The following is a 27,446-nucleotide window of genomic DNA, read 5'->3' as shown; positions in this document are numbered from 1 at the left end:
GAAAGCACACAACAGATTTTTCTGGCTTGAAAATAAATTGTTGCTCAAAATTACTTCCTTAAATGATAAATCACCTATGAATTTTAAATATAAATTGTGATTAAAGATAAATTAATGTTGAAGACTAAAACTGGAGATTTATAGTAACTGGAACACTTTCACTAGACTATTAGTCATTTACTGCAAAGTTTCAAAGAAAATATCAAGCTTAGTAATGTTCTGTTTGCTTGTATAAATAGTGACAAGTGGGCCTTCCCTGGCAGTTCAGTGGTTAAGACTCCGTGCTTCCAATGCAAGGGGTGCAGGTCTGATCCCTGGTTGGGGAACTAAGATCCCACATGCAACGTGGCATGGCCAAAAAAAAAAAAAAAAGGGACAAGCAAAACTGATAAGTAGCATAGTTTAAAAACATGGACATTTATTGTTACAAAATTAACTGGTTTGATAAAAAAACCATCATATTTAAAAATAATTTAATACAAGTTAAAATAATTGTAAATTGTGATTCTTTTGAGTGCAAACAAGTGGTTACCCAAAGAAGAAATAAAACCTCAAGTTGTAATAAAATATATTCCTGAAGTTAGTGGGTATTACATAGAAATATTTATACTGTGTTCTTCTACTCCCATATTTACTTTTAAAGAGTTAGAAGAATTTAAACAGAATGTGAAGACATAAATTATCAATAAATATAAAAAATATATCTGTACAAGACTTTTATTGAAGACATGATTATCTCTGTATAAATGCCTAAGTATGAGACTATAAATAAAATGTTGAAGAACTCTGTTCTCAATTTTAGAAAACACGACTTTTTGGAAGACAGGTGTTTAAAGTCAAGGCACTAGGACTTGGCTAATTTCACACAGTGGGATCATCAACAAATTGTGATTAAATGGAAACTACTCTAAAGACAAAAACCTTCCCAATATGAAAAAAACACATCAGGCTTTCTGAATCACAAAAATTCTAAAATAGAAAGGTAAGGGGACAAAAAATGTGAAATTAAGAAAAAGAAATTGTATCTTTGGGGCTTCTTTTTCACACAGCTACGCGTAGTCTAGGTAAATCTTCTGCAGGCATGCTTTTTGTGGCATCCAGTTGGTTATATTCCTGTATGAGTGCTGATAAAGATGACATGGCTTCTGTGAAACAGCTTTCCTCCATCCCTTCAATTTGTAGATAGTGATGAAGATGAGCCTATAAATAAAAAAACTGAATGATGTTGACCATTTTCAGGAAATTTAATACAGACAACCATCCTATAATGTAAATATTCTTATTAAAATGATAGTTCACACTCAGCTTTACAAGAGAAATGAGAACTTAAATCCTATAAACCCATGAGATTTCTCATTTAGAGTCTGAGTAAGCCTCTCCTCTTCAGTTATAATCAATACACAGATATAGCAGGCGGGATCACACCTGATTTGTGTTACTTTAATTCTTGAGAATACATCTTAAATAGCCAAAATAAACACATATATATAGTTAGAAAGGTGTACTGATGATTACCCTTTTTTTGTAGAGCCTCGTGAATCTCTCTCTCAGTTCTATGAAGGTAGGCTTCACGCATGTGTTGTTTGCTAAAGCTAATAATGAATGGGAATGGCCCACAGGAGGTACTGAACACAGGCTGGTCTTCCAGCCTTCTTGATTCCAGGAGACAAACCGTAGAGAAGGTTTTAATCTGAGATGCAAAAACTCAAAGGGTAAGAATTAAGGTACTAAAATATCTGCCATATTATGGCAGCCCACATTAGTTAAACTAGGACATTACTAATGGTACCATTCTAAGTGCTTAGTATATAACGTAAGTTACCTATTTTTTAATACTAGCAGTATTATGGTACAGTCTGACAGTGAATTAAGGGACATTAAATTGGCCGTAATGGTGATTCAAGAAGCTAGAAACACATTCCTTAACATTAGAAATCTGGGGATGAAAAGAAATGAAGGTATTATAATTTTCCTTACTTTGTAATTCAATAGAGCAGTTTTCCTAAAAATTAAGACTGTCAAATAGTAAAACAAACTTAGAAGCAGTGTAGTGGTAGTAGCGGTGGTAACAAAAACAATAACAATAGCTAAATTTCCTGAACATTTTCAGAAAATAACATCTCATCATTTAATGTGCATAACATAATTAACATAAATAACAACTTTGTACTATTATTATTCTTATTCTACATTTGAGGAAAATAGGCTGAGAGGCTAAGTAGCTTGCTCAAAGTCACACTTCAGTTAAGTTCACAGTGCTACTTAACTACATGCTACACTGTTACAAACAGTACACATAACATTATCTTGAAAAATATAAAATTGAACCTTTCAATATTTCTGCGAAGATCAGAAATCTGTACATTTCCTCTAACCATGAGGGCACAGGCGAGGTAGAGACTATGTTTGGGGTCAGCTCGAATTAGCTGGTGATCTTTACTGAAGGCATCTGAAAACATCTGATCCAACCTAAAACAATGAGACAGTCACTGTTTATACAAAATACTGTACTACATCTTTCTTCTATGTGTAACTATAAAATGAAAAGACAGTCATCTACAGGTAAATAAACTTCACACACAAATATATTCTGAATCTCAGCTATCATTTCCTCAAAGCAATCTGGATAAATATGAGGAGAAGAAATCACGCAATATTTTTTTCTAGGGGGAATAAAAAGCTTCTGCAATATATTGGTGATTTCAGGTAGCTACACAATATTGACTACATCATTAGTGAGCTCTATGTAGTACTAATTTCTGAAAATTGTGTCATTTTTACTTAGTTCAGTATGCTTATCTACTTCGTAGTATCAGAACTATCAAAACTAATTAAAAACCTACTACATTAAGATTACTTTGTCTATAAAATATATCATGAATTAGTTAGGAATAATAAGGAGGAAGCTATCAAAGGACAATGTTAGGCTCTCCAAAAAAGACACTACTCTATACTACTATTCCTGAAAAGGGAGGCTTTTAAGTGAATGAAGTCTTTTAACTTCATTCTTTTATCATTCCTCTAAAGAGAGGAAGATAAAAGTGACCGACGAAGTTTATATCTAATAATATGCAGGCTCCTAGGCCTTTAATATGACCCCAGTCTGGTTCTTAAATCCCACTGAACTCAATACAAATATGATTAGGTTCCTTAGATAACTCTAGCCAGAACTGTGTGCTGAATTTGCAGAATGTCTAGGAAGAGCCACAGAAATTACACTACGCTGCCTATTCATTCAGTAGATATTTACTAAATGCCTATTATGTGCCAGGCACTATTCTAGGTGCAAGAGACCCAGCAGTGAACAACAACAAAAATTTCCTACTCTAATGGAGCTTACATTCTATCCTGATTCTTCTACAGTAAGAAGGATAGAGGACTCTCTTAGTGGATGGTGAGCTTTGGAGGATTCATGAATCCTCTACTGTGCTCAAAATTGTGGTGTGTATGTGCTTTTGGGCATTTTTATGTAGTCAAGGAAACCCAGAAGAGGTTAAGAACCACTATACAACAAGTAGGCACACTCATTCTTTTGTCAAAAAATATAAAAACTAGCAAGGAGCTATTTATAGTTATTGGGATATTTCTCTTTACATTAGAAACAAGGAATTTAACATACACACTCTAATATGTGCTTTAACATTTTCATTGATAAAAATGGACTAGATGACGTTTATTAATATGAAGCACATCCAAAAACCATTCTGTTGTTTGTAAACTACTAAGAAATTAAAGTTTTAAAACTATGCCTTTTAATAGTACAATTTAAAAAATTTATTATTTGCTCAAGGATAAACGTGTCCATATGTGGATATGGCAGCCTTTGAAATACCTATAGTACAGTAGAAGCAAAAAGAAAAAGGAAAAAACCCACAAAGCTAGAAAGAACACTGTGATAAGTTCCTTAAGAGTCTAACATTCTTAAGGTTCCTTACAGATTTTCCACTAACATATTTTAATTAAAAACAAACCTGCAACAAGCTATAATTATATAAATAAAAATTTTAAATGTTGACACTGTATTATTTTTATCAAAATATACCAAGCATGGGACTTCCCTGGTGGCACCGTGCTTAAAACTCCGTGCTTCCAATGCAGGGGGCCTGGGTTCAATCCCTGCTCGGGGAACTAAATGCCAAATGCATGCTGCAACTAAGAGTTCGCATGCCACAACTAACGAGCTGGTAAGCTGCAACTAAGGAGCCCACCTGCCGCAACTAAGACCCGGCACAACCAAAAAGAAAAATGTGTACACACACACACAAGCAGGATTATGCTGAACTTAATTAGAAATTACATGTCTATTTTTTTAAGGAGTAACTTTAAATGTCTGGACAATCACTATTGTACAATAAATAGTTTAGCACCAATTTACATTCTATGTGTCCACATTAAAGGTGTACCTTTTACTAAATATACTCATTTTTAATATGCTGGGCTGATAATAAAAGCAAACATTTAATGATTGATTCCCATGTTCAATAAACTATGCAAGTCGCTTAACCTGTTTTAAGATCAGCATCCCACAAAGAAAGAGACCGCACCTATTAGTTGGCATAGTCAGTTATTTGTTACTTGCTCAAATAAAAGTTAATCAGTATTACTGTGACATTCCCACAGTATAGAATTGTTATGTTGCCAAAATTTAAACTATTAAAAAGATCTGTAATCTAGTTTTTACTTTAACATTTACATAATTTCCTCTAGCAGAGTCTGACAAGACCTTTTCCCTCAGTCAACTGTGAATGTCAGTGTGACCTTTTCAAGCTCATCATCACTGTATATGCTAAGAGTATGTTTCAACTACATTTTTGTTAAGTAAATTGATGTAAGTTTTATGCTTAAAAATGACACAGTTATAAAACAAGGTGTTCTGGAAGTGATACATAATAGCTATAATAGAGTAATATCTGTAAACCCTCTATGGTGCTAGACTGTGGTAAGAGCTTTAAAAGATACTCTTATTTAATATACCAACAAGCTTATGAGGTAGGTACTCTGACTCTCATTTTTAAAGATGAGAAAAACTAAAAGTTCGTCACCTGCCCAAGGTTCTGTAGCTAGTAAATGATAGAATTAGCATTGGTACTTAAGTACATCAGACTTCAAAGCCTTTAAATCTTTTTCAATAAAAATTATATCTTTATTAATTTTCATAAGCTTGAAAATTTAGTTATTAGATTTAATTTCAAATAGTTTAATACTGACATTTTTAAACAATGACTTCTAAATAAGGAAGTATTCACTTAATGGAAAAATGGCTGTCATCACCTATATTTTATATAATTCTCACAAAGAAAATGGTACAAAGAAATAACTAGAGTTATTATAAACTTTTCTCTTTAAAATGTGTGTTTTTAAAGTAATTTGAGCCCTCAAGTAATTGGAATAAAGTTACTACATCTTACCTTCGAGAAGGAATGTTAACATCTGCCAGTGTATACAGAGGTGTTAGGCTTGACACAAGATAATGCAGTTGAGGAAAAGGAACTAAATTCATGCTGATTTCATTAAGGTCCATATTAAGGGATCCTTCAAACCTTGCAGAGCTAAAAAATTAACATTAAAGCATGAAAAATATTTAACTTAATGTAGTTTGATTTAGTCAGCAGGCACTTTCCTACATCCTTTTGTACGTTGTACTTCAGTAGAGAATATATGCTCTTTTTTTTCTGTATTAGTGAAATTTAGTATCATGAACATCGTGTATAAAGATAATTAAAATATTACATAACATCTACAGCAATTCTTATTTCAGGATTATCTGAAGTGTAACCACTCTATTACAGTTGCTAATTACCTACATAAAAATCTTACTTAAAACAGACTTTAGATTGAATTAAATACATACAGTTCAATAGTTATTTAATTATTCTATAAGCCTTACTAAATTCCCCCGGGATTTGCTTACATGCTCTACAATTAGGAATATAATAATGCCAAAGCAATTTTTTAGATCAAAGTCGAAGAAGTATTTTGGACCAGATAATAAAGAGGTATAGATTAGCTGGTTTAAAAGGTTAAGACATTTCGCAGCAAAAAAAAAAAACAACCAAGTTTGTTTTTGTCTAACCAAGTGTTTCTCAAGTGTATATCCTTCAAAACCCTTTACCATTTAACACCTGTTACTATTCCATGGAACGTACCTGGGGAAAATGCTGCTCTGGAGTCAGAGAAAATAAAATTCTGGTCTATCACTCCAAGATCTGAAAACACTAGACAAACTAAAATTTTTATTTTAAATAAAGTTTTTAAAAAAGCTTCTACAACACAGAATAACTAAAAAATGCTACTGCAAAACATTATCAAAAGCAAGTGAAGTTTTTAAACTGCCCTTAAGTACATTGTCAACAGGATTACCTTGTTAGGTTGAGCAGCAAATTTGCCACAATGTTGTTCATTGCATCAAATGGTTTCTCCTGCCGCTTTTTAAAAGCTCCAGCACTTGAAGTAACCAGACTCTTTGGCTTTATAGCTGTACCCAACTTTCCAGAATTCACCATGAGGTCAATTTTGCTAATGATGTCAAATAAAGACTTTTAAGGGAAAAATATTGGGAAAGAAGCTATTAAGAAGAGAGGACATAGATGACATTCTACCAGGAAGAAAAGACAAAAAAAAGCAATTTAAACTTATTTTTTCTCTTAGACGGGAAGGCTGAAAAGTTAAGAGACTGTTTCACGTACACACATAAGCATAACACAGGATTGAACGTATACATAATATGTCCATAAATTACAATGCCATTTCTTACTTGGTTGTCAATGGGCAACACACAGTCTGCATGCTCATTAAGTTCCTTCATTGCCAAGATGCTATTATAAGGCGAGGTTATGACATCATCTTCACCAGAAGGATAAATTGAAGTCACGAATCTGTATACTTCTGGGAATTCATCCTCAAGCACCTTTAAAAGAAATGTGCCAAGTCCAGATCCTGTTCCTGAAGATGAAGATTTCAAAAAGAAAACAGCATAAATGGTTCAGAATATAACGGAATTTTGTGTTTTTTTGGTAAAAACCTATTTATTAAAGACATACAATTTTCAACTTATTCCTGTGATTATATATTAACTAATTAATTTCAGATAAAGAAATGAAGACAATATAGGTAGTGAGACTTAAAGTCATGAATTCAACCTCTGAGTATGACTATGATGATGAGAGGCCTTTCTATATTTTACACTTTTTTACATTTAAGTTACATCTCTATGATGTCAAAAGAACTGACTGAAGAGTAAAAAATGCAACTAAGACAGTATTTAGTCTACACTTGATGTTAAGCAACTTAAGAAAAAAACTATCTTGACATCTTTAGTGTAGCACCTATATATAATCTTAACGATGAACACTATCCTGACATTAAGCAACTTAAATGCTGAGTTAAAATTGTTTAAAGATAAGCATGACCAACTTGAATTTACAAAAGTTTCAAAGAAGAAACTTTTTTACTATCTATCTAAAAGCAGAAACTCTAAGAATTTCATTAAGGTAATTTTCTGACACACAGAGTTACATATATATAAATTCAGATATTTTTAAGAACTTAAAGAGAGAAAACTGGAATCCTTTACCCTGGTGCTTTTCAAACTATGGCTTGTGAACCATCAGTGGGCTATGAAACTAATTTATAAGGTTAGGACCAGTATTTTCTTTTCTTAAATGAAACGCAGAAATATTAGTATGTCACATATGGTGTGGGTAAATAATCTTTTGTTTTAGTTTGTGTATGTTTGTGTGTGTGTTGGTTTATAATGTAAAACGTATTTCTTGCTGTCCTGATGAGAAAAAGTTTAAAAGCCAATAATGCTCTAACCCCATTTGGATAAATATTAAAAGGCTATGATGTTAAAAATATTAGATGAAAGCGAGGGAGATTTTTTGGGTTAATCTTTAATGAGGACTTTCTAAGCATTATAAAAAACCAGAGCCATTACAGAACAGATAGTTTTGATTCCCTTAAAAATAAACAAAACTCCCCTCTCTCTCTATATGTATATATAAAAACAAACAAAATAAAAAGGCAAACTAAGAAAAAATCTTCAAACATGATGGAGGACTAAATTTCTTTAATAAAGAGGGTCACAAATCAACAACAAAAAAATATGAATAATGCAATGGAAAAATGAGCAAAGGATATAAATTGTAACTCAAAATAAATCAAATGGCAAACAGATGTAAAAATGCTCAACCTTTTCTCTAATTAAAAAATGCAGAGAGCATGTAGAAGATGGCGGAAGAGTAAGACGCGGAGATCACCTTCCTTCCCACAGATACGGTAGAAATACATCTACACGTGGAACTGCTCCTACAGAACACCCACTGAACGCTGGCAGAAAACGTCCGACCTCCAAAAAGGCAAGAAACTCCCCCCGTACTTGGGTAGGGCAAAAGAAAAAAGAAATAACAGAGACAAAAGAATAGGGACGGCACCTGCACTAGTGGGAGGGAGCCGTGAAGGAGGAAAGATTTCCACGCACTAGGAAGCCCCTTCGCGGGCGGAGACTGCGGGTGGCAGAGGGGGGAAGCTTCGGAGCCACGGAGGAGAGCGCAGCCACAGGGGTGCGGAGGGCAAAGCGGAGAGGTTCCCGCACGGAGGCTCGGCGCCGAGCAGCACTCTCCAGCCCGAGAGGCTTGTCTGCTCCCCCGCCGGGGCGGGCGGGGCTGGGAGCTGAGGCTCGGCTTCGGTCGGATCGCAGGGAGAGGACTGGGGTTGGCGGCGTGAACACAGCCTGAAGGCGTTAGTGCACCACAGCTAGCCAAGAGGGAGTCTGGGAAAAAGTCTGCAGCTGCCGAAGAGGCAAGAGACTTTTTCTTCCCTCTGTTTCCTGGTGCGCGAGGAGAGGGGATTCAGAGCGCTGCCTAAACGAACTTCAGAGACGGGCGCGAGCCGCAGCTACCAACGCGGATCCCACAGCAACAGGGGCGCAGAGGGAAAAACGGAGAGATTCCCGCACAGAGGCTCGGCGCCGAGCAGCACTCTCCAGCCCGAGAGGCTTGTCTGCTCCCCCGCCGGGGCGGGCGGGGCTGGGAGCTGAGGCTCGGCTTCGGTCGGATCGCAGGGAGAGGACTGAGGCTGGCGGCGTGAACACAGCCTGAAGGGATTAGCGCACAACAGCGGGCTGGGAGGGAGACCGGGAAAAAGTCTGCAGCTGCCGAAGAGGCAGGAGACTTTTTCTTGCCTCTTTGTTTCGCGGCGCGCAAGGAGAGGGGATTCAGAGCGCCGCCTAAACGAACTCCAGAGAAGGGCGCGAGTCGCGGCGATCACCGCAGACCCCACAGCAACAGGGGCGCAGAGGAAAAAAACGGAGAGACTCCCGCACAGAGGCTCGGCGCCGAGCAGCACTCACCAGCCCGAGAGGCTTGGCTGCTCGGCGGGCGGGGCTGGGAGCTGAGGCTCGGGTTTCGGTTTCGGTTGGATCGCAGGGAGAGGACTGGGGCTGGCGGCGTGAACACAGCCTGAAGGGGTTAGCGCACCGCAGCTGGCTGGGAGGGAGTCCGGGAAAAAGTCTGCAGCTGCCGAAGAGGCAAGAGACTTTTTCTTGCCTCTTTGTTTCGCGGTGCGCAAGGAGAGGGGATTCAGAGTGCCGCCTAAACGAACTCCAGAGAAAGGCGTGAGCCGCGGCGATCAGCACGGACCCCAGAGACGGGCGTGAGACGCTGGGGCTGCTGCTGCCGCCTCCAAAAAGCCTGTGTGTGAGCACAAGTCACTCTCCACATCGCCCCTTCCGGGAGCCTGTGCAGCCCGCCACTGCCAGGGTCCCGTGATCCGGGGACAAGTTCCCCGGGAGAACGCACTGCTCGCCTCAGGCTGGTGCAACGTCACGCCGGCCTCGGCCGCCGCAGGCTCACCCCGCCTCCTCTGTACACCTCCCTCCCCGCGGCCTGAGTCAGCCAGAGCCCCCGAAGCAGCTGCTCCTTTAACCCCGTCCTGTCTGTGCGGGGAATAGACGCCCTCAGGCGACCTACACGCAGAGGCGGGTCCAAATCCAAAGCTGAACCCCAGGAACTGTGCGAACAGGGAAGATAAGGGGAAATCTCTCCCAGCAACCTTAGAAGCAGCGGATTAAAACTCCACAAACAACTTGATGTGCCTGCATCTGGTGAATACCTGAATAGACAACGAATCATCCCAAATTCAGGAGGTGGACTTTGGGAGCAGGATATATTAATTTTTCCCCTTTTCCTTTATTTGTGAGTGTATATGTATATGCTTCTGGGTGCGATTTTGTCTGTACAGCTTTGCTTTACAATAGCTTTATTTTACTTCACTATATTATAGCTTCCTTCTTTCTTTCTTTCTATTTTTTCTCCCTTTTACTCTGAGCCGTGTGGACGAAAGGCTCTTGGTGCTCCAGCCAGGCATCAGGGCCGTGCCTCTGAGGTGGGAGAGCCAACTTCAGGACACTGGTCCACAAGAGACCTCCCAGCTTCACGTAATACCAAACGGCAAAAATCTCTCAGAGATCTCTATCTCAACATCAAGACCCAGCTTCACTCAACGACCAACAAGCTACAGTGCTGGACACCATATGCCAAACAACTAGCAAGACAGGAACACAGCCCCATCCATTAGCAGAGAGGCTGCCTAAAATCATAATAAGGCCACAGACACCCCAAAATACACCACCAGACGTGGACGTGCCCACCAGAAAGACAAGAGCCAACCTCATCCACCAGAGCTCAGGCACTAGTTCCCTCCACCAGGAAGCCTACACAACCCACTGAACCAACCTTAGCCACTGGGGACAGATACCAAAAACAACAGGAACTACGAACCTGCAGCCTGTGAAAAGGAGACCCCAAACACAGTAAGATAAGCAAAATGAGACGACAGAAAAACACACAGCAGATGAAGGAGCAGGGTCAGAACATACCAGACTTAACAAATGAAGAGGAAATAGGTAGTCTACCTGAAAAAGAATTCAGAATAATGATAGTAAGGATGATCCAAAATCTTGGAAATAGAATAGACAAAATGCAAGAAACATTTAACAAGGACGTAGAAGAACTAAAGAGGAACCAAGCAATGATGAAAACCACAATAAATGAAATTAAAAATACTCTAGATGGGATCAATAGCAGAATAACTGAGGCAGAAGAAAGGATAAGTGACCTGGAAGATAAAATGGTGGAAATAACTACTGCAGAGCAGGATAAAGAAAAAAGAATGAAAAGAACTGAGGACAGTCTCAGAGACCTCTGGGACAACATTAAACGCGCCAACATTCGAATTATAGGGGTCCCAGAAGAAGAAGAGAAGAAGAAAGGGACTGAGAAGATATTTGAAGAGATTATAGTTGAAAACTTCCCTAATATGGGAAAGGAAATAGTTAATCAAGTCCTGGAAGCACAGAGAGTCCCATACAGGATAAACCCAAGGAGAAACACACCAAGACACATATTAATCAAACTGTCAAAAATTAAATATAAGGAAAACATATTAAAGGCAGCAAGGGAAAAAAAACAAATAACACACAAGGGAATCCCCATAAGGTTAACATCTGATCTTTCAGCAGAAACTCTGCAAGCCAGAAGGGAGTGGCAGGATATACTTAAAGTGATGAAGGAGAAAAACCTGCAACCAAGATTACACTACCCAGCAAGGATCTCATTCAGATTCGATGGAGAAATTAAAACCTTTACAGACAAGCAAAAGCTGAGAGAGTTCAGCACCACCAAACCAGCTTTACAACAAATGCTAAAGGAACTTCTCTAGGCAAGAAACACAAGAGAAGGAAAACACCTACAATAACAAACCCAAAACATTTAAGAAAATGGGAATAGGAACATACATATCGATAATTACCTTGAATGTAAATGGATTAAATGCTCCCACCAAAAGACACAGGCTGGCTGAATGGATACAAAAACAAGACCCATATATATGCTGTCTACAAGAGACCCACTTCAGACCTAGAGACACATATAGACTGAAAGTGAGGGGATGGAAAAAGATATTCCATGCAAATGGAAATCAAAAGAAAGCTGGAGTAGCAATTCTCATATCAGACAAAATAGACTTTAAAATAAAGACTATTACAAGAGACAAAGAAGGACACTATATAATGATCAAGGGATCGATACAAGAGGAAGGTATAACAATTGTAAATATTTATGCACCCAACATAGGAGCACCTCAATACATAAGGCAAATACTAACAGCCATAAAAGGGGAAATCGACAGCAACACAATCATAGTAGGGGACTTTAACACCCCACTCTCACCAATGGACAGATCATCCAAAATGAAAATAAATAAGGAAACACAAGCTTTAAATGATACATTAAACAAGATTGACTTAATTGATATTTATAGGACATTCCATCCAAAAACAACAGAATACACATTTTTCTCAAGTGCTCATGGAACATTCTCCAGGATAGATCATATCTTGGGTCACAAATCAAGCCTTGGTAAATTTAAGAAAATTGAAATCGTATCAAGTATCTTTTCCGACCACAACGCTATGAGACTAGATATCAATTACAGGAAAAGACCTGTAAAAAATACAAACACATGGAGGCTACACAATACATTACTTAATAACGAAGTGATCACTGAAGAAATCAAAGGGGAAATCAAAAAATACCTAGAAACAAATGACAATGGAGATACGACGACCCAAAACCTATGGGACGCAGCAAAAGCAGTGCTAAGAGGGAAGTTTATAGCAATACAAGCCTACCTCAAGAAACAGGAAACATCTCGAATAAACAACCTAACCTTGCACCTAAAGCAATTAGAGAAAGAAGAACAAAAAAACCCCAAAGCCAGCAGAAGGAAAGAAATTATAAAGATCAGGTCAGAAATAAATGAAAAAGAAATGAAGGAAACAATAGCAAAAATCAATGAAACTAAAAGCTGGTTCTTTGAGAAGATAAACAAAATTGATAAACCATTAGCCAGACTCATCAAGAGAAAAAGGGAGAAGACTCAGATCAATAGAATTAGAAATGAAAAAGGAGAAGTAACCACTGACACTGCAGAAATACAAAAGATCATGAGAGATTACTACAAGCAACTCTATGCCAATAAAATGGACAACCTGGAAGAAATGGACAGATTCTTAGAAAGGTACAAACTGCCGAGACTGAACCAGGAAGAAATAGAAAATATGAACAGACCAATCACAAGCACTGAAATTGAAACTGTGATTAAAAACCTTCCAACAAACAAAAGCCCAGGACCAGATGGCTTCACAGGTGAATTCTATCAAACATTTAGAGAAGAGCTAACACCTATCCTTCTCAAACTCTTCCAAAATATTGCAGAGGGAGGAACACTCCCAAACTCATTCTACGAGGCCACCATCACCCTGATACCAAAACCAGACAAAGATGTCACAAAGAAAGAAAACTACAGGCCAATATCACTGATGAACATAGATGCAAAAATCCTCAACAAAATACTAGCAAACAGAATCCAACAGCACATTAAAAGGATCATACACCATGATCAAGTGGGGTTTATCCCAGGAATGCAAGGATTCTTCAATATACGCAAATCAATCAATGTGATACATCATATTAACAAACTGAAGGAGAAAAACCATATGATCATCTCAATAGATGCAGAGAAAGCTTTCGACAAAATTCAACACCCATTTATGATAAAAGCCCTGCAGAAAGTAGGCATAGAGGGAACTTTCCTCAACATAATAAAGGCCATATATGACAAACCCACAGCCAACATTGTCCTCAATGGTGAAAAACTGAAACCATTTCCACTAAGATCAGGAACAAGACAAGGTTGCCCACTCTCACCACTATTATTCAACATAGTTTTGGAAGTGTTAGCCACAGCAATCAGAGAAGACAAAGAAATAAAAGGAATCCAAATCGGAAAAGAAGAAGTAAAGCTGTCACTATTTGCAGATGACATGATACTATACATAGAGAATCCTAAAGATGCTACCAGAAAACTCCTAGAGCTAATCAATGAATTTGGTAAAGTAGCAGGATACAAAATTAATGCACAGAAATCTCTTGCATTTCTATACACTAATGACGAAAAATCTGAAAGTGAAATTAAGAAAACACTCCCATTTACCATTGCAACAAAAAGAATAAAATATCTAGGAATAAACCTACCTAAGGAGACAAAAGACCTGTATGCAGAAAATTATAAGACACTGATGAAAGAAATTAAAGATGATACAAATAGATGGAGAGATATACCATGTTCCTGGATTGGAAGAATCAACATTGTGAAAATGACTCTACTACCCAAAGCAATCTACAGATTCAATGCAATCCCTATCAAACTACCACTGGCATTTTTCACAGAACTAGAACAAAAAATTTCACAATTTGTATGGAAACACAAAAGACCCCGAATAGCCAAAGCAATCTTGAGAACGAAAAATGGAGCTGGGGGAATCAGGCTCCCTGACTTCAGACTATATTACAAAGCTTCAGTAATCAAGACAGTTTGGTACTGGCACAAAAACAGAAATATAGATCAATGGAACAGGATAGAAAGCCCAGAGATAAACCCACACACATATGGGCACCTTATTTTTGATAAAGGAGGCAAGCATATACAGTGGAGAAAAGACAGCCTCTTCAATAAGTGGTGCTGGGAAAATTGGACAGGTACATGTAAAAGTATGAAAATAGAACACTCCCTGACACCATGCACAAAAATAAACTCAAAATGGATTAAAGACCTAAGTGTAAGGGCAGACACTATCAAACTCTTAGAGGAAAACATAGGCAGAACACTCTATGACATACATCACAGCAAGATTCTTTTTGACCCAGCTCCCAGAGAAATGGAAATAAGAACACAAATAAACAAATGGGACCTAATGAAACTTAAAAGCTTTTGCACAGCAAAGGAAACCATAAACAAGACCAAAAGACAACCATCAGAATGGGAGAAAATATTTGCAAATGAAGCAACTGACAAAGGATTAATCTCCAAGATTTACAAGCAGCTCATGCAGCTCAATAACAAAAAAACGAACAACCCAATCCAAAAATGGGCCGAAGACCTAAATAGACATTTCTCCAAAGAAGATATACAGATGGCCTACAGACACATGAAAGAATGCTCAACATCATTAATCATTAGAGAAATGCAAATCAAAACTACAATGAGATATCATCTCACACCGGTCAGAATGGCCATCATCAAAAAATCTAGAAACAATAAATGCTGGAGAGGGTGTGGAGGAAAGGGAACACTCTTGCACTGTTGGTGGGAATGTAAATTGATACAGCCACTATGGAGAACAGTATGGAGGTTCCTTAAAAAACTACAAATAGAACTACCATACGACCCAGCAATCCCACTACTGGGCATATACCCTGAGAAAACCATAGGTCAAAAAGAGTCATGTACCAAAATGTTCATTGCAGCTCTATTTACAATAGCCAGGACATGGAAGCAATCTAAATGTCCATCGACAGATGAATGGATAAAGAAGATGTGGCACATATATACAATGGAATATTACTCAGCCATAAAAAGAAATGAAATGGAGGTATTTGTAATGAGGTGGATGGAGTTAGAGTCTGTCATACAGAGTGAAGTAAGTCAGAAAGAGAAAAACAAATACAGTATGCTAACACATATATACGGAATCTAAGGGGAAAAAAAAAAAAAAAAAAAAAAAAAAAGGCCATGAAGAACCTAGTGGCAAGACGGGAATAAAGACACAGACCTACTAGAGAATGGACTTGAGGATATGAGGAGGGGGTGGGGTGAGATGTGACAGGGTAAGAGAGTGTCATGGACATATATACACTACCAAATGTAAAATAGATAACTAGTGGGAAGCAGCCGCATAGCACAGGGAGATCAGCTCGGTGCTTTGTGACCATCTAGAGGGATGGGATGGGGAGGGTGGGAGGGAGGGAGATGCAAGAGGGAAGAGAAATGGGAACATATTGTATATGTATAACTGATTCACTTTGTTATAAAGCAGAAGCTAACACACCATTGTAAGGCAATTATACTTCAATAAAGATGTTAAAAAAAAAAAAAAAAAATGCAAATTAAAACAATATAATTTTGAACATATTGTATTCGACAGATTTATGTCTCATAATACTGAGTGTTGGTGACAGTGCGGGGAAATAAACTCTTATAAATTGCTGCTAATCATACGGATTGATGCAATAATATAGGAAGGTTATTGAGTAATATCAACCAAAACTTAAAATGTACATATTCTTTGGTTCCACTTTCCTTTCCAGGAATATTGCCTACAGCTATTGTGGCACAAATTAACAAAGATGTAGGTACCAGATGTTTGCTGGGGATTTTATGTAGTAGCTAAAAACCATAAATAACTTGACATCCATCAATGAGGAACTGACTTTAAAAATTATTACATATTCTCACAATTGGACAGAGCTGATGAAAGATGTTCAGGAAAGATTTAAAGTGAAAACATTACATGGTAGTATGTATTGCATGATCTTGTTTATGTAAAAACACACACAATGGGCACAGGAAATATCTGGAAGGACAGACACTAGCAAACTTGATTATCTGTGAGGAGAGAGATTAGGGATTAGATGTGGGAAAAGACTTCATTTTTAGCCTTCAATATTATTTAAAGTATTTTTGCCATTTTCAGTGAATTATGAATAAAGTACAGTCTACTGAGATTCTGAGTAACAGAGGGATATAAAAAAAAGCACCATAATGAACTATAAATCAAATTGGTTTTTTTCAAAAACTTACTCAAAATCTGAAGGTTAATTATACCAGTATAAAGAAAATTAGTTTCTTAATTTAATGATTATGATGGTCTTCTAAAGGCATGGTTACATAGCAATTTTAACTTTAATTTTCAAATGCTATCATACTGAATAACAGATATGTATAAGAAAGTCAACTGTACATTAACCTGCTGAACATAAAAATCTTAATCTCAGCTTGGAGGAAAAAAGCATGGCAAATTTTTCTTTTAAAATAGGCTAATTCTCTTTTGAAATTATCAAATTATGATCTGTTTCTACTTCATGGAACAGGGGAGCAAAATACTTCACTTGCAAGGTACAGGCTTCCCTGGGAAAGAAAGCAATGCAGATCATTTATTCTAGGTCAAGGTGATTAATTACCATGTAAGGAATGATTTAAGGGAGTTGACTAAGAGGATTTCTTTTACTTATTTCTCTTATTGGACACAAGAAAGGATTGAAGGTGGTTAAAAAAAGGGTACTGATATTCTTTTGCAAACGTACCTATGAATATGCCACAAATACTTAGTTCTAGTCAGCATATGAAACTGCACAAGCAAGCTCTTAGGAGAAAGGCAGCATTCCCAAAAAGCTTATACTGAAATCTACCTTCTACTAAAGATAAAAGAAAAAATTTTTTCAGATTCAGTTCTACTGACTCTTTAAAAGGGTTTAAATTTTTAAAAAATGGTCATAGTGACACAATTTGACAAAAATTTAAGATAAAAAGCTGTTATGTACATACATTTCATAAACACACTCTTAATTCTTAATAGTTCTATATTTATTAAGCAAAGGTCTGAAAACAAGACTTATGTTGGCAAAATGAATTCTCACTTGCATTTTCACATTGTTATAGACAAATGAATAAATAATTTTACCTCCTCCCATGGAATGTATTACAAAAAAACACTGCAAACAATCACAGTGCTCTGCTGACTTTCTGAGTCTCTCTAAAATCTGTTCCTGATAAAGACTGCCAAACACTTTGTGACCCACAGCCCTGGAAAAAAGAATATAGATTAAAAAAATATCCTTGCATTTATTATTTCAAGATTTTATTATTTCTGAACTAAATGAAAAGACTATAAATAAGCTTGAAAAAGTATTTTTACTGTAGTAAGTAAATTCTATTCCTGTTTAACATCAATAAATCATATTATGATATCTCAAGGATATAGGAAGATAATTTAACAAATATATATACCTATAATCCTCAAATATCCTGATAAAATAGTTCATTATCAATGGATATTAAACTATGGTTTTTAAAATTTATCTGCTCTTAAGGTATAATTACAACAAAACAAGTTTTTAGTTACATAGTTTTTTCTCATCTTCATTGAAAGTAAACTGATTGCACTGTCTTTTATGTATTAAAAAGCAGAATGTGGTCAACTAGAAAGACATAAAAATAAAAAAATTTAAACTGACCTACTTTGGTTTAAAACGTGAAAAAAATATTGGTCATTTCATGTTATTACTAGATGAAATGCCACACAGTACAAAACTGATATTCATGAGGCTCTGCAAGCCTTTTTGGTTGCCCAAATTTGCAAGTATTATTATGATGAATTGAAATGTAAGAACGATTTCCACACAACATGTAGTCAGGTGTAACTCAAAAGTTACAGAAGTTATATGACAATTAGAGAAAGCTGGTTGGATGGTTAGGTGGACTCACTTATTTAGTGACTGGTTCTCCCCAAATGAGTCTCAAGACTCAAATTCATGCTTTAGTAAAATTACACAATATTACACATTATAAACCTGAGGGACTAACTGCAAATAATTTAAACAACAAATATTAGATTGGCAAACAAGAAGCTACTTACTTTTTAAAAAACAGCAAAACCAGTGTCAATGTAAATTTTAAAATGATCACTGTTGGAGCTTTTTTCCCATTAAGGAGAAGAGACCATTATATATTTAAGGGCCAAATATAGCCTCAGACTGACCTTGAATGCTGGGACACTGGTCTAGCTTGCATCTCTATCAATTCTATTAAATCTGACCCATGGGAAAACTTTGACAGAGTCAAATACTATAGGTAAGAGAACAGTTTATAAAAATACTTACAACTTTTAAATTGATACAGCCACTGTGGAGAACAGTATGGAGGTTCCTTAAAAAACTAAAAATAGAACTACCATATGACCTAGCAATCCCACTACTGGGCACATACCCTGAGAAAACCGTAATTCAAAAAGACTCATGTACCACAATGTTCACTGCAGCACTATTTACAATAGCCAGGACATGGAAGCAACCTAAGTGTCCATCAACAGATGAATGGATAAAGAAGATGTGGCACATATATACAATGGAATATTAATCTGCCATAAAAAGAAACAAAACTGAGTTATTTGTAGTGAGGTGGATGGACCGAGAGTCTGTCATACAGAGTGAAGTAAGTCAGAAAGAGAAAAACAAATACCATACGCTAACACATATATATGGAATCTAAAAAAAAAAAAGGTTCTGAAGAACCTAGGGACAGGACAGGAATAAAGACGCAGACATAGAGAATGGACTTGAGGACACGGGGAGGGGGAAGGGTAAGCTGGGACAAAGTGAGAGAGTGGCATGGACATATATACACTACCAAATGTAAAACAGCTAGTTAGTGGGAAGCAGCTGCATAGCACAGGGAGATCAGCTCTGTGCTTTGTGACCACTTAGACGGGTGGGAGGGTGGGACGCAAGAGGGAGGGGATATGGGGATATATGTATACGTATAGCTGATTCACTTTGTTATACAGCAGAAACTAACACAACAATGTAAAGCAATTATACTCCAATAAAGATGTTAAAAAAAAAAAAGGTAAGCGTTTTCATGTACAAATTAGTATGCTAGCCACATTGTTCCGTGCCTTAATACTTCTGATTTTTAAAATGTCAGAAAATTTCCATGCAGATATGTTACATTTTATAAGAGTTGCATGATTTTCCATTGTATGAATATACTATAGTTGATTTAAACAAACCCCTGTTGAGTATTATCTGATGTTAAAAACAATGTTTCGGTGAACAATCTTTCATTTGTATCTTTATGGACAAGTGAAGGGTTCTATAGAATAAATATATAAATGTGGAACTACATATCAAAAAAATATAAAACTTTTGTCACTACTTAACAGTTATGCAAGAATCAAATTACAACAAGAAATTTAGTAAATCAATTTTTCATGATTCATCTTTTTCTTCAAAAAAAAAAAGAGAAACAACTAGGATACAGATGGCTTCCAAGCACTGTGAACACCATCATCTATCAAGGAAAAGATGATGGGCTGAAAGGCCTAGAGTTAGGTATGGCAAGTTGTATCTTGCTTTCATGTCAGCAGGACCTATCAGAATAAAGGAAAGATTCCTCATTTTTTTCAGATGACGTTTAATTTTTACATCCAGCATATTCTCACCAATTATTTCCTGAGCCAGAAATATCAGTGATGAGCTGCTTACTATCAAATACATCTCTCAATGGTCCCTGAAGAATTTCATTTACTACCCCTTCCTCCATGTCAATCAAGACAGCCTGAGAAAGACAAATAAAATGTAATTAGCATATTTTTCTTTAGTTACTCTGTAAATAAAAAGAATTTTTGAGCTAGAAGTTGCATTGTTCTTTTTATAGTTTAAGTTTGATCAAATCTTTGACTCTCTTTGTGCAGTCTGTTATAAAAATTAAAAAATAATTTCACTCTGCTCCAAAGGTGGAATCCAATGAAAAGATGGATTCTAAATTCTTACCCTAAGAATAAGAAGGAAAAAAAGGAACTGAATAATTCTGTCTGATTTTCTAACAATTCTTTTATTTATGTGCTTATGTGACTATAAATTTCTTGAGAACAAGGCCTCAGAAGTTCAGAAGGTAATCTTAACCAGAAACAATTCTCAATAAATGTAGGGTTCATTAATGTATTTGGTCACTAGGAATAACCATGCCACTCTTTATGAATCACAGCCGAAAACTGTCCAAATCAAATTAGTAAACTACTATTACGTGCAAAGCCAAGGCACTGGATAGATGTCAAAGATGACAACAGGGTCCCTTCCCCTAAGTAACTCGCAATCTGAATTCACAAACTCACTAAATATCACAAACTTTATTGACATGAGAGATAACCTCTATTACTAAGAAGAAAATGAGAAAATAAAACATAAAATTAGCTATGGAAAGAAAAATAGAAAAGACTGGATGGAAATACAGCAAAATGTAAGCAGGGATAGCTTGGTAGTAGAATTATATACCCTCTGTCCCCACTGTTTTGTACTTTACTTTCTATATTCTCTACACTGAGGAAGAATGAAAGAATAAAATGGAGTTAAATAAATAAAAAAGCAAAGCTGAAAAAAGTAATCTGAAATGATGTTAGGGTACACTTTAACCTAAGCCTTTGATTCAGTGTCACAGAGAAAGTGCTTGATTTATGGGCTTTTTCAGTGCTGGTGAGCATGTAACATTAAGCACTTCCTACATGCCACTGTACATGTATCACCCCATTTAATCCTCACAACCATATGCATAGGTACTGTAATTACTCCCAGTTTACACATGAGGAAACTGAGGCCTAGAAAAGTTAAATAACTTGGCTGTGATCACCCAGCTAGGAAGTGGTAGAGCTCATTCAAACCTGGCTAGCCTGGCTGCAGAATCTTCACTCTTAACCACCAAACTCTATGCTCTATAATCTTATCAAAGGGAGACAGTCAAGTTTGGCACTTACCGAGTACTGACTACAGTGGAGTCACAATTTATGCCCATTTAAATTCTGTGAATTCAATTATTTGTGTAATTAAGTATGCTACTGTAAGCTGGCAATTAAAATATTATTACACAGTACTTTAGAAATATATTTCTAATTGTATGGTAGTATACCACTTTTTTTTTTTAAACATCTTTATTGGAGTATAATTATTTTACAATGGTGTGTTAGTTTCTGCTTTATAACAAAGTGAATCAGTTATACATATACATATATCCCCATATCTCCTCCCTCTTGCGTCTCCCTCCCACTCTCCCTATCCCACCCCTCTAGGTGGTCACAAAGCACCGAGCTGATCTCCCTGTGCTATGCTGCTGCTTCCCACTAGCTATCTATTTTACATTTGGTAGTGTATATATGTCCATGCCACTCTCTCACTTCGTCCCAGCTTACCCTTTCCCTCCCCGTGTCCTCAAGTCCATTCTCTAGTAGGTCTGCATCTTTATTCCCGTCCTGCCCCTAGGTTCTTCATGATCTTTTTTTTTTTTTTGGATTCCATATATATGTGTTAGCATACAGTATTTGTTTTTCTCTTTCTGACTTACTTCACTCTGTATGACAGACTCTAGGTCCATCCACCTCACTACAAATAACTCAATTTCGTTTCTCTTTATGGCTGAGTAATATCACATGTTATATCATCATATTACAGTGGTATATTAGAAAGACTGCAAAATTCTGTTTTATAAATGTGCTCCTTTAAATACAGCATCAATATACATACACAGGACTATACAGAGTCATTTCTTGGCAATTTTAGGGATTTTCAAGGATATTTTTAAAAACATGCAATTTTTATCTTAAATGCTGACTTTAACACCTAGTCAACCATGTAAGAGGCATTTCACTGTTGCATAAGATTACAAAAAAGAACAAAATTAGCTTCTACTGTCCTTGCTCCAAAACAGATTTACTGAGATGATCTGTGGAAGATTAAACATATTTAAGCCATGCTTTCAATTACTTTGCAATCAGGCAAAGGAAGGGGAATACAGAATACAAACTGACATTCAAGCACCTCCTGAAGTCAGTTTTGAGAGAATCATCACTGTCGGAGTCACTTAGCACTAAACCCTGACAGTCTGTAACTCTTTCAATCTTGCCTTAGTCACATAAGACCTCTGATTTGTTTTTCCATCGGAAATTAATTACAATTACAAGGAATTATTCTGGATTCCTCACTTAGCCATCCAAGATCTGCAGTCACAATTTCCAAGATTTGATGTTTATTATTTTCTTCCAGAGCTACCTGGTGATAGCTTTCAGGCCCTTGAGCTTCCCCTTAATTGTAATACAGGATTTACAAAATTCTGAGTGTTTGCCTATCAACACAGTGGAGGAACTCAGCCACCAAATTATCTTTTGAAGCCTAGACTCTTCAGTGATCAGAGCCACATGATACCAAGACTACTAAGAAGAAATGGAAGAACACCTTCTAGGAAAAAAGCCAAAGGCTATAGAAACATGCTGATTTATTCTCTTCCAGCAGTGTTTCCTCCATTTCCCAACTTGCTCACTGGTAGGGTGGTGGGAAAGAGCTCAAATTGGGAGTGGTCTAGGAAATGTCAACGTTTCTTTATCTCTGAGTAAGATTTGGATTGGGATGTTAGCACTCTCCAAGGCATGAACTATACCAAATGTTAATCAATTATCCTAACAGACTACAAGCACATAGTCTCTGCCCTAAATTTGTTTCCCAAGAACATTGGAGATCACAGATACAAGGAGATGGTTCCCAGGTACTACAACACTACTGCTCTCTACTCTTTCAGCCACTACTCCAGGTCTGATCCTTATCATCTCAATTACTTCCATAGCACCAAAACTGCCTTTCTTTTCTGTCACAGTCAAACATTACTGATCAACAGCTGGAAAAAGCAGTTTGTTGCAGAGACACACTCACAGAAGAGAAGTGTTATTGCAATGAGATTAAGACTAAATATGGGCTATTGACTAGAAGTATTTTTGTTCAGGAGGTCTTACATGGTTATGTTATGTATTCACTAGAATGTGGTTGAATCTATGCTTTGTACTGGGAATAGTAACTCCGGTGCAAATAAACCTTTCATCATTTTTATATGAAAATTAACCTTCACTAGAATGTATTTTAGGCTTAAGAGTTAAGAAAGCTTTTGTTATCATTTATCTAGACATATATTTCCCCTAAAACATTTAGAAAAAAATGCCAAATATGCAGTATTTTCACTTTAAGCACAAAATTTTCCCCCTAAAGTTTCATGGAGACACAAATGTCTGCTTAATTATATTTATATTAAATGTGGCTTAGCAAATACCTTGTTTTTATTTTGAGAAGTTAAATTAAAATTTTATTCTTATGATAGTTACAGAAGTAGAGTTATTTTAAAAACACATGCAATATAAGAATCCAAGCGTATAAGACTTACTCGTGCTTTTAAAGAACAAATTTTCCCCTTGGAAATACTGCCACCATCACCAACCACTCTGAAAGATAAAAGATGAGAAAAGGTCATAAGATCTTCCACGCTAATAGTGCTATCAGGTAATAAAGTTAACTTCCATTCACATAGTAAAGCTACTTATAGGCCAAGTGAGGCAGACACAAAAGGCAACAAAGAAGCCATTCATAATCTCCTTCTCCCTTACCCAGCTCCCAGTAGGCTGAAAAAGTGAGGTACTTATTTCCCTGGCTTTCTTTGTAGTTTGGGCTGGTCATGTAATCCAGTTCTGGGTAATGAAATAAAAAGGAGATGTTCTGGGAAGCTTTCTGATAAAAAGGACCAGATGCAGTTGGTCCTTTTGCCTACCTTGAACACGAATCTGGATGGGATTCCTGGCAGTGGAGGCTGTCATTTTATGGTTATGAAGTAAAAAAACATGAGGACAAAAAACCAACACATGAAACAATATGACAGTATCCTGGTCTTTAGGGCACTTCTCTAAACACAGATTTCTTTGTATGTGACATAACTGGATACATCTACTGTTTAAGCCACCATTAGTGAGGCTTTCTGTTGTAGCCAGACACACATCAACTAACATACCAGTGATATACAGTTGAGTATCTAAGGCTGTTCCTAGAATTTCATGTTGAAGATAAGTCACCAAAGTAACTAAATCTATGACTAAAACAGTGGACAAGTCAATATAGTTTACAAGACAGAATATATGAAGGTAAGCTGAATTGAGAATAGATGATGCTATAGGTCGGGGGCTGATAAATCTATAATCCTCAAGCCAAGTCTGACCAGCTACTTGTGAAAACAAGTTTTACTGGAACAAAGCCATGCTCATTTGTTTATGTACTATCTATACCTGCATTCATACAACAATGGCGGACTCAAGGAGATGTGATATGGACTTTATGGTCTGCAAAACCTGAAATATCTACCATCTGGTCCTTTACAGGAAAGGTTTGCCAACCCCTGGTATAGGTAAATTCTTATCATGTTATTAAAAAGGTATGATAATTTCCTCAAATAAAGAAGTATATACAAAGGTGTGGTCTTATTTTTGAAAAAGAATTTTTGTACTAACTTGTGGAAGAGATGCTGCATGTGTTGATACTACGTTGGAAAGAAGAGCAAGATGCCAAGGCCCTTCTCCTCAAACTTGATATTGGAGAAATAAGTATGCTCTCAGGTTAAATTATAAAACGAACCGAGTAGATGAGAATAGAGTTACGTAAAGTCACCTGATTAAGAGAGAATGGCTTCCAGGCTGAGTCTCAACTATGTAATATTCAATGAAAGGAGTATTACAGAGGGAATGGAAGTACAGATTTAGTTAGAATACTACCTACAAGGAAGTATTACAAAGGCAAATTTGAGTCTCTTAATAGTATGTAGGGGAGAAGATGTTCTAGTTTACAAACAAGAAGTAATCTAGTCTATGTGACAGATATCTCCATATTAATAAAGATAAATAACACCAGTCATTAAGGTAATACACCTAACTTACCTTGGTCTGATTCCATGGTCACTAAGTAACCTTTTATTACTTAGCTTTCCTGATAGATTTCCTACAGAAGAGAATGTGCTTTTGAAAGAAAATGGGTGTCTAGTCTTTTTGAGTTATAGCTCCACTGTCCATGACTACACTGACTTTCTGCTTTGTAATTTCCTATCTGAGTTTGGTTTATCTGCCTGTACTAGAGAGCACTGGACCCATTCTCAAGATGTCACTGAAGTTTCTGAGTTTGCAAGCCTGAGGGTCAGACTCTGAATTCACTAAGGAAGTCGGGCCTAATTAGCCTTCCCAGAGAGATAACTGCCTCAAACACCCAACCAACTAATTCAAACTAGAACTGAAATCTTTATTAGATTAAAACTGGATCTAAAGTATGTATTTTTCAGTTCAAGTCCGGCAGGTTTAGTTTTATTAAGCATTTTGAAAATGCATGAACTTCATGATTCAACATTAAAAGCTTAGAAACACACCCTGAATGTCAAATTACTCTTTCAGGTAAAAGATATATACTTACATATACCTTTTATTAAATAACACTAATCTGACAACTGCTTTGCTCCTTTTTAGCACATTCTATTTGTAGAGCAAATACTCCTGACCACAAGTAATATCACATAAGTGTAAACAATATATTTTTCTTTTAAAAGTTAGCCATTATTGAATGCACTAACAGGACACTCTCAGGGAAATTTTCAGCATTCCTTTTAGTGAAACTTTATTTCAAGGTCAAGTTAAAATTAAGCAACTAAAGTTTCTTTTTATTCCTTTATATGGCTTTAAAAGGAAACCTATTGTCCTGCTCTGCCTAATGATATGAGAATATTAATGACAAGAGAATGACAATATGCTTTCAATAATGAGAAAAACAAACAAAAAAGCCAAACAACTTTACAGCTATCAACTGCTTTTACTGTCCTCTGAAGAATTTTCTCCCAAACTGCTGACATGAAAATAATTATTAAGCTATGTGACAGACTTTAACCCCATCTTACCTGGTATCCACATTTCTAAAGAAGCTGCTTATTGCCTCATCATAAATTGCTTTCTAAAAAAAAAAAAATACATTTATTAGCGCTTGATTACGTTTTGCCTCTTTCCCAAACGAAGTCCTTTTAATTTAATAATCCCACAATACTTTAAAGGCCGGCATACGGCTACAATAAGAAAAAGCAAACAATCATAAAATGCTTATACTGATTCTTCCAATCTAGAGAAGAGCAAATACCGCGAGATATATGGATTAAGTGCAGCTGAAGGTACTGAGAAAAGGCGTCCCCACAGGACTGTAGAGCAGGTGCATCACATGAGAGCTTTCCCTGCATTCTTGGTGATCATTTAAAAAGCTGACTGGTTAAATTAAGGAATATAATGCCACACATGGTACCTATTTTACAAAGTACTTTCACATATGCTATCTCATTGCTTCTCACAAGAACCCTGATAAAGACGCAACCCTGAGAATTAAGGAACCTTAAGACTAAGGTCTCCGGCGAGTGTTCGTTTGGACTCTTGTGCCTAACGCCAACAGAAGTTTACAAACCAGCTTAAACCAGAAGTTTAAAAACTCTTCCCTTTACCGAGAAGATCCCATACAACTTACACCGGCCAGATAAAAGCTCCCGGAGTATTAATTCTTATTTTTTGGAAGAGCCTCGGGGACAGGCGGGCATGGGGGTCTCCCGCGCGGCGGGGCCGGTACCTGGTTGACCGCGGCGTGCTCCCTCAGCGCCAGGTCCCAGAAGCAGCAGCCAATCTGGTTTCCGCACTGGCCGACTGCGCCCAGGAAGGTAAGAGAATAGACATTAGGCAGCAACAGGGCCACTCGCCTCGGCGGCGACCAGGTCCCCACCCTTCCGGGGCGGCTTACCCTGTATGACCACCGACTGGGTCATGCTGCGGCGCGGCCGCCTCGCTGCAACCAGAAGCCCGCGCCGGCCTGCGTATCTCCGGCCCACCAACCGCTCTCTCCGAGGCGGCGGGGCGGCCGTAAGTCACGCTGCTGCCGCAAGTCGCTGCCGTAGCTCCGCTCTGCTCT

The 27,446-nt window shown here is 37.1% G+C and overlaps 1 protein-coding gene and 1 long non-coding RNA gene across 4 annotated transcripts; both read right to left on the bottom strand.

The window, feature by feature from the left end:
• Positions 1 to 396: 396 nt before the first annotated feature.
• On the bottom strand, positions 397 to 27,402 carry TUBE1 (tubulin epsilon 1). Of its 3 annotated transcripts, XM_082475321.1 has the most exons (12): positions 27,279 to 27,402; positions 27,111 to 27,184; positions 26,404 to 26,456; positions 23,869 to 23,926; positions 20,117 to 20,232; positions 17,579 to 17,700; positions 6,755 to 6,942; positions 6,361 to 6,536; positions 5,409 to 5,549; positions 2,329 to 2,469; positions 1,516 to 1,690; positions 397 to 1,200 (listed from the first exon to the last, which is right to left on the bottom strand). In XM_082475321.1, exons 1-12 carry the CDS (start codon positions 27,301 to 27,303, stop codon positions 1,042 to 1,044), a joined length of 1,428 nt encoding a protein of 475 aa, XP_082331447.1. In that variant the 5' UTR covers positions 27,304 to 27,402; the 3' UTR covers positions 397 to 1,041. The 3 variants fall into 3 exon arrangements, with proteins under 3 accessions (XP_082331447.1, XP_082331448.1, XP_082331449.1); XM_082475322.1 differs by lacking the exon at positions 5,409 to 5,549; XM_082475323.1 differs by lacking the exon at positions 27,279 to 27,402 and having other exon boundaries at positions 27,012 to 27,138.
• LOC309667241 lies at positions 16,390 to 17,572 on the bottom strand. The gene is made up of 2 exons (XR_014267653.1): positions 17,202 to 17,572; positions 16,390 to 16,503 (listed from the first exon to the last, which is right to left on the bottom strand). It is a non-coding gene; the product is annotated as an uncharacterized lncRNA (long non-coding RNA).
• Positions 27,403 to 27,446: the final 44 nt, after the last annotated feature.

This window comes from Balaenoptera physalus (assembly GCF_965194825.1).
Source record: "Balaenoptera physalus genome assembly, chromosome: 9".
In the NCBI taxonomy this organism is placed as follows: Eukaryota; Metazoa; Chordata; class Mammalia; order Artiodactyla; family Balaenopteridae; genus Balaenoptera; species Balaenoptera physalus.
The sequence above is the reverse complement of the archived record's forward strand: the minus strand, read 5'-3'. Positions and strand labels throughout refer to the sequence as shown.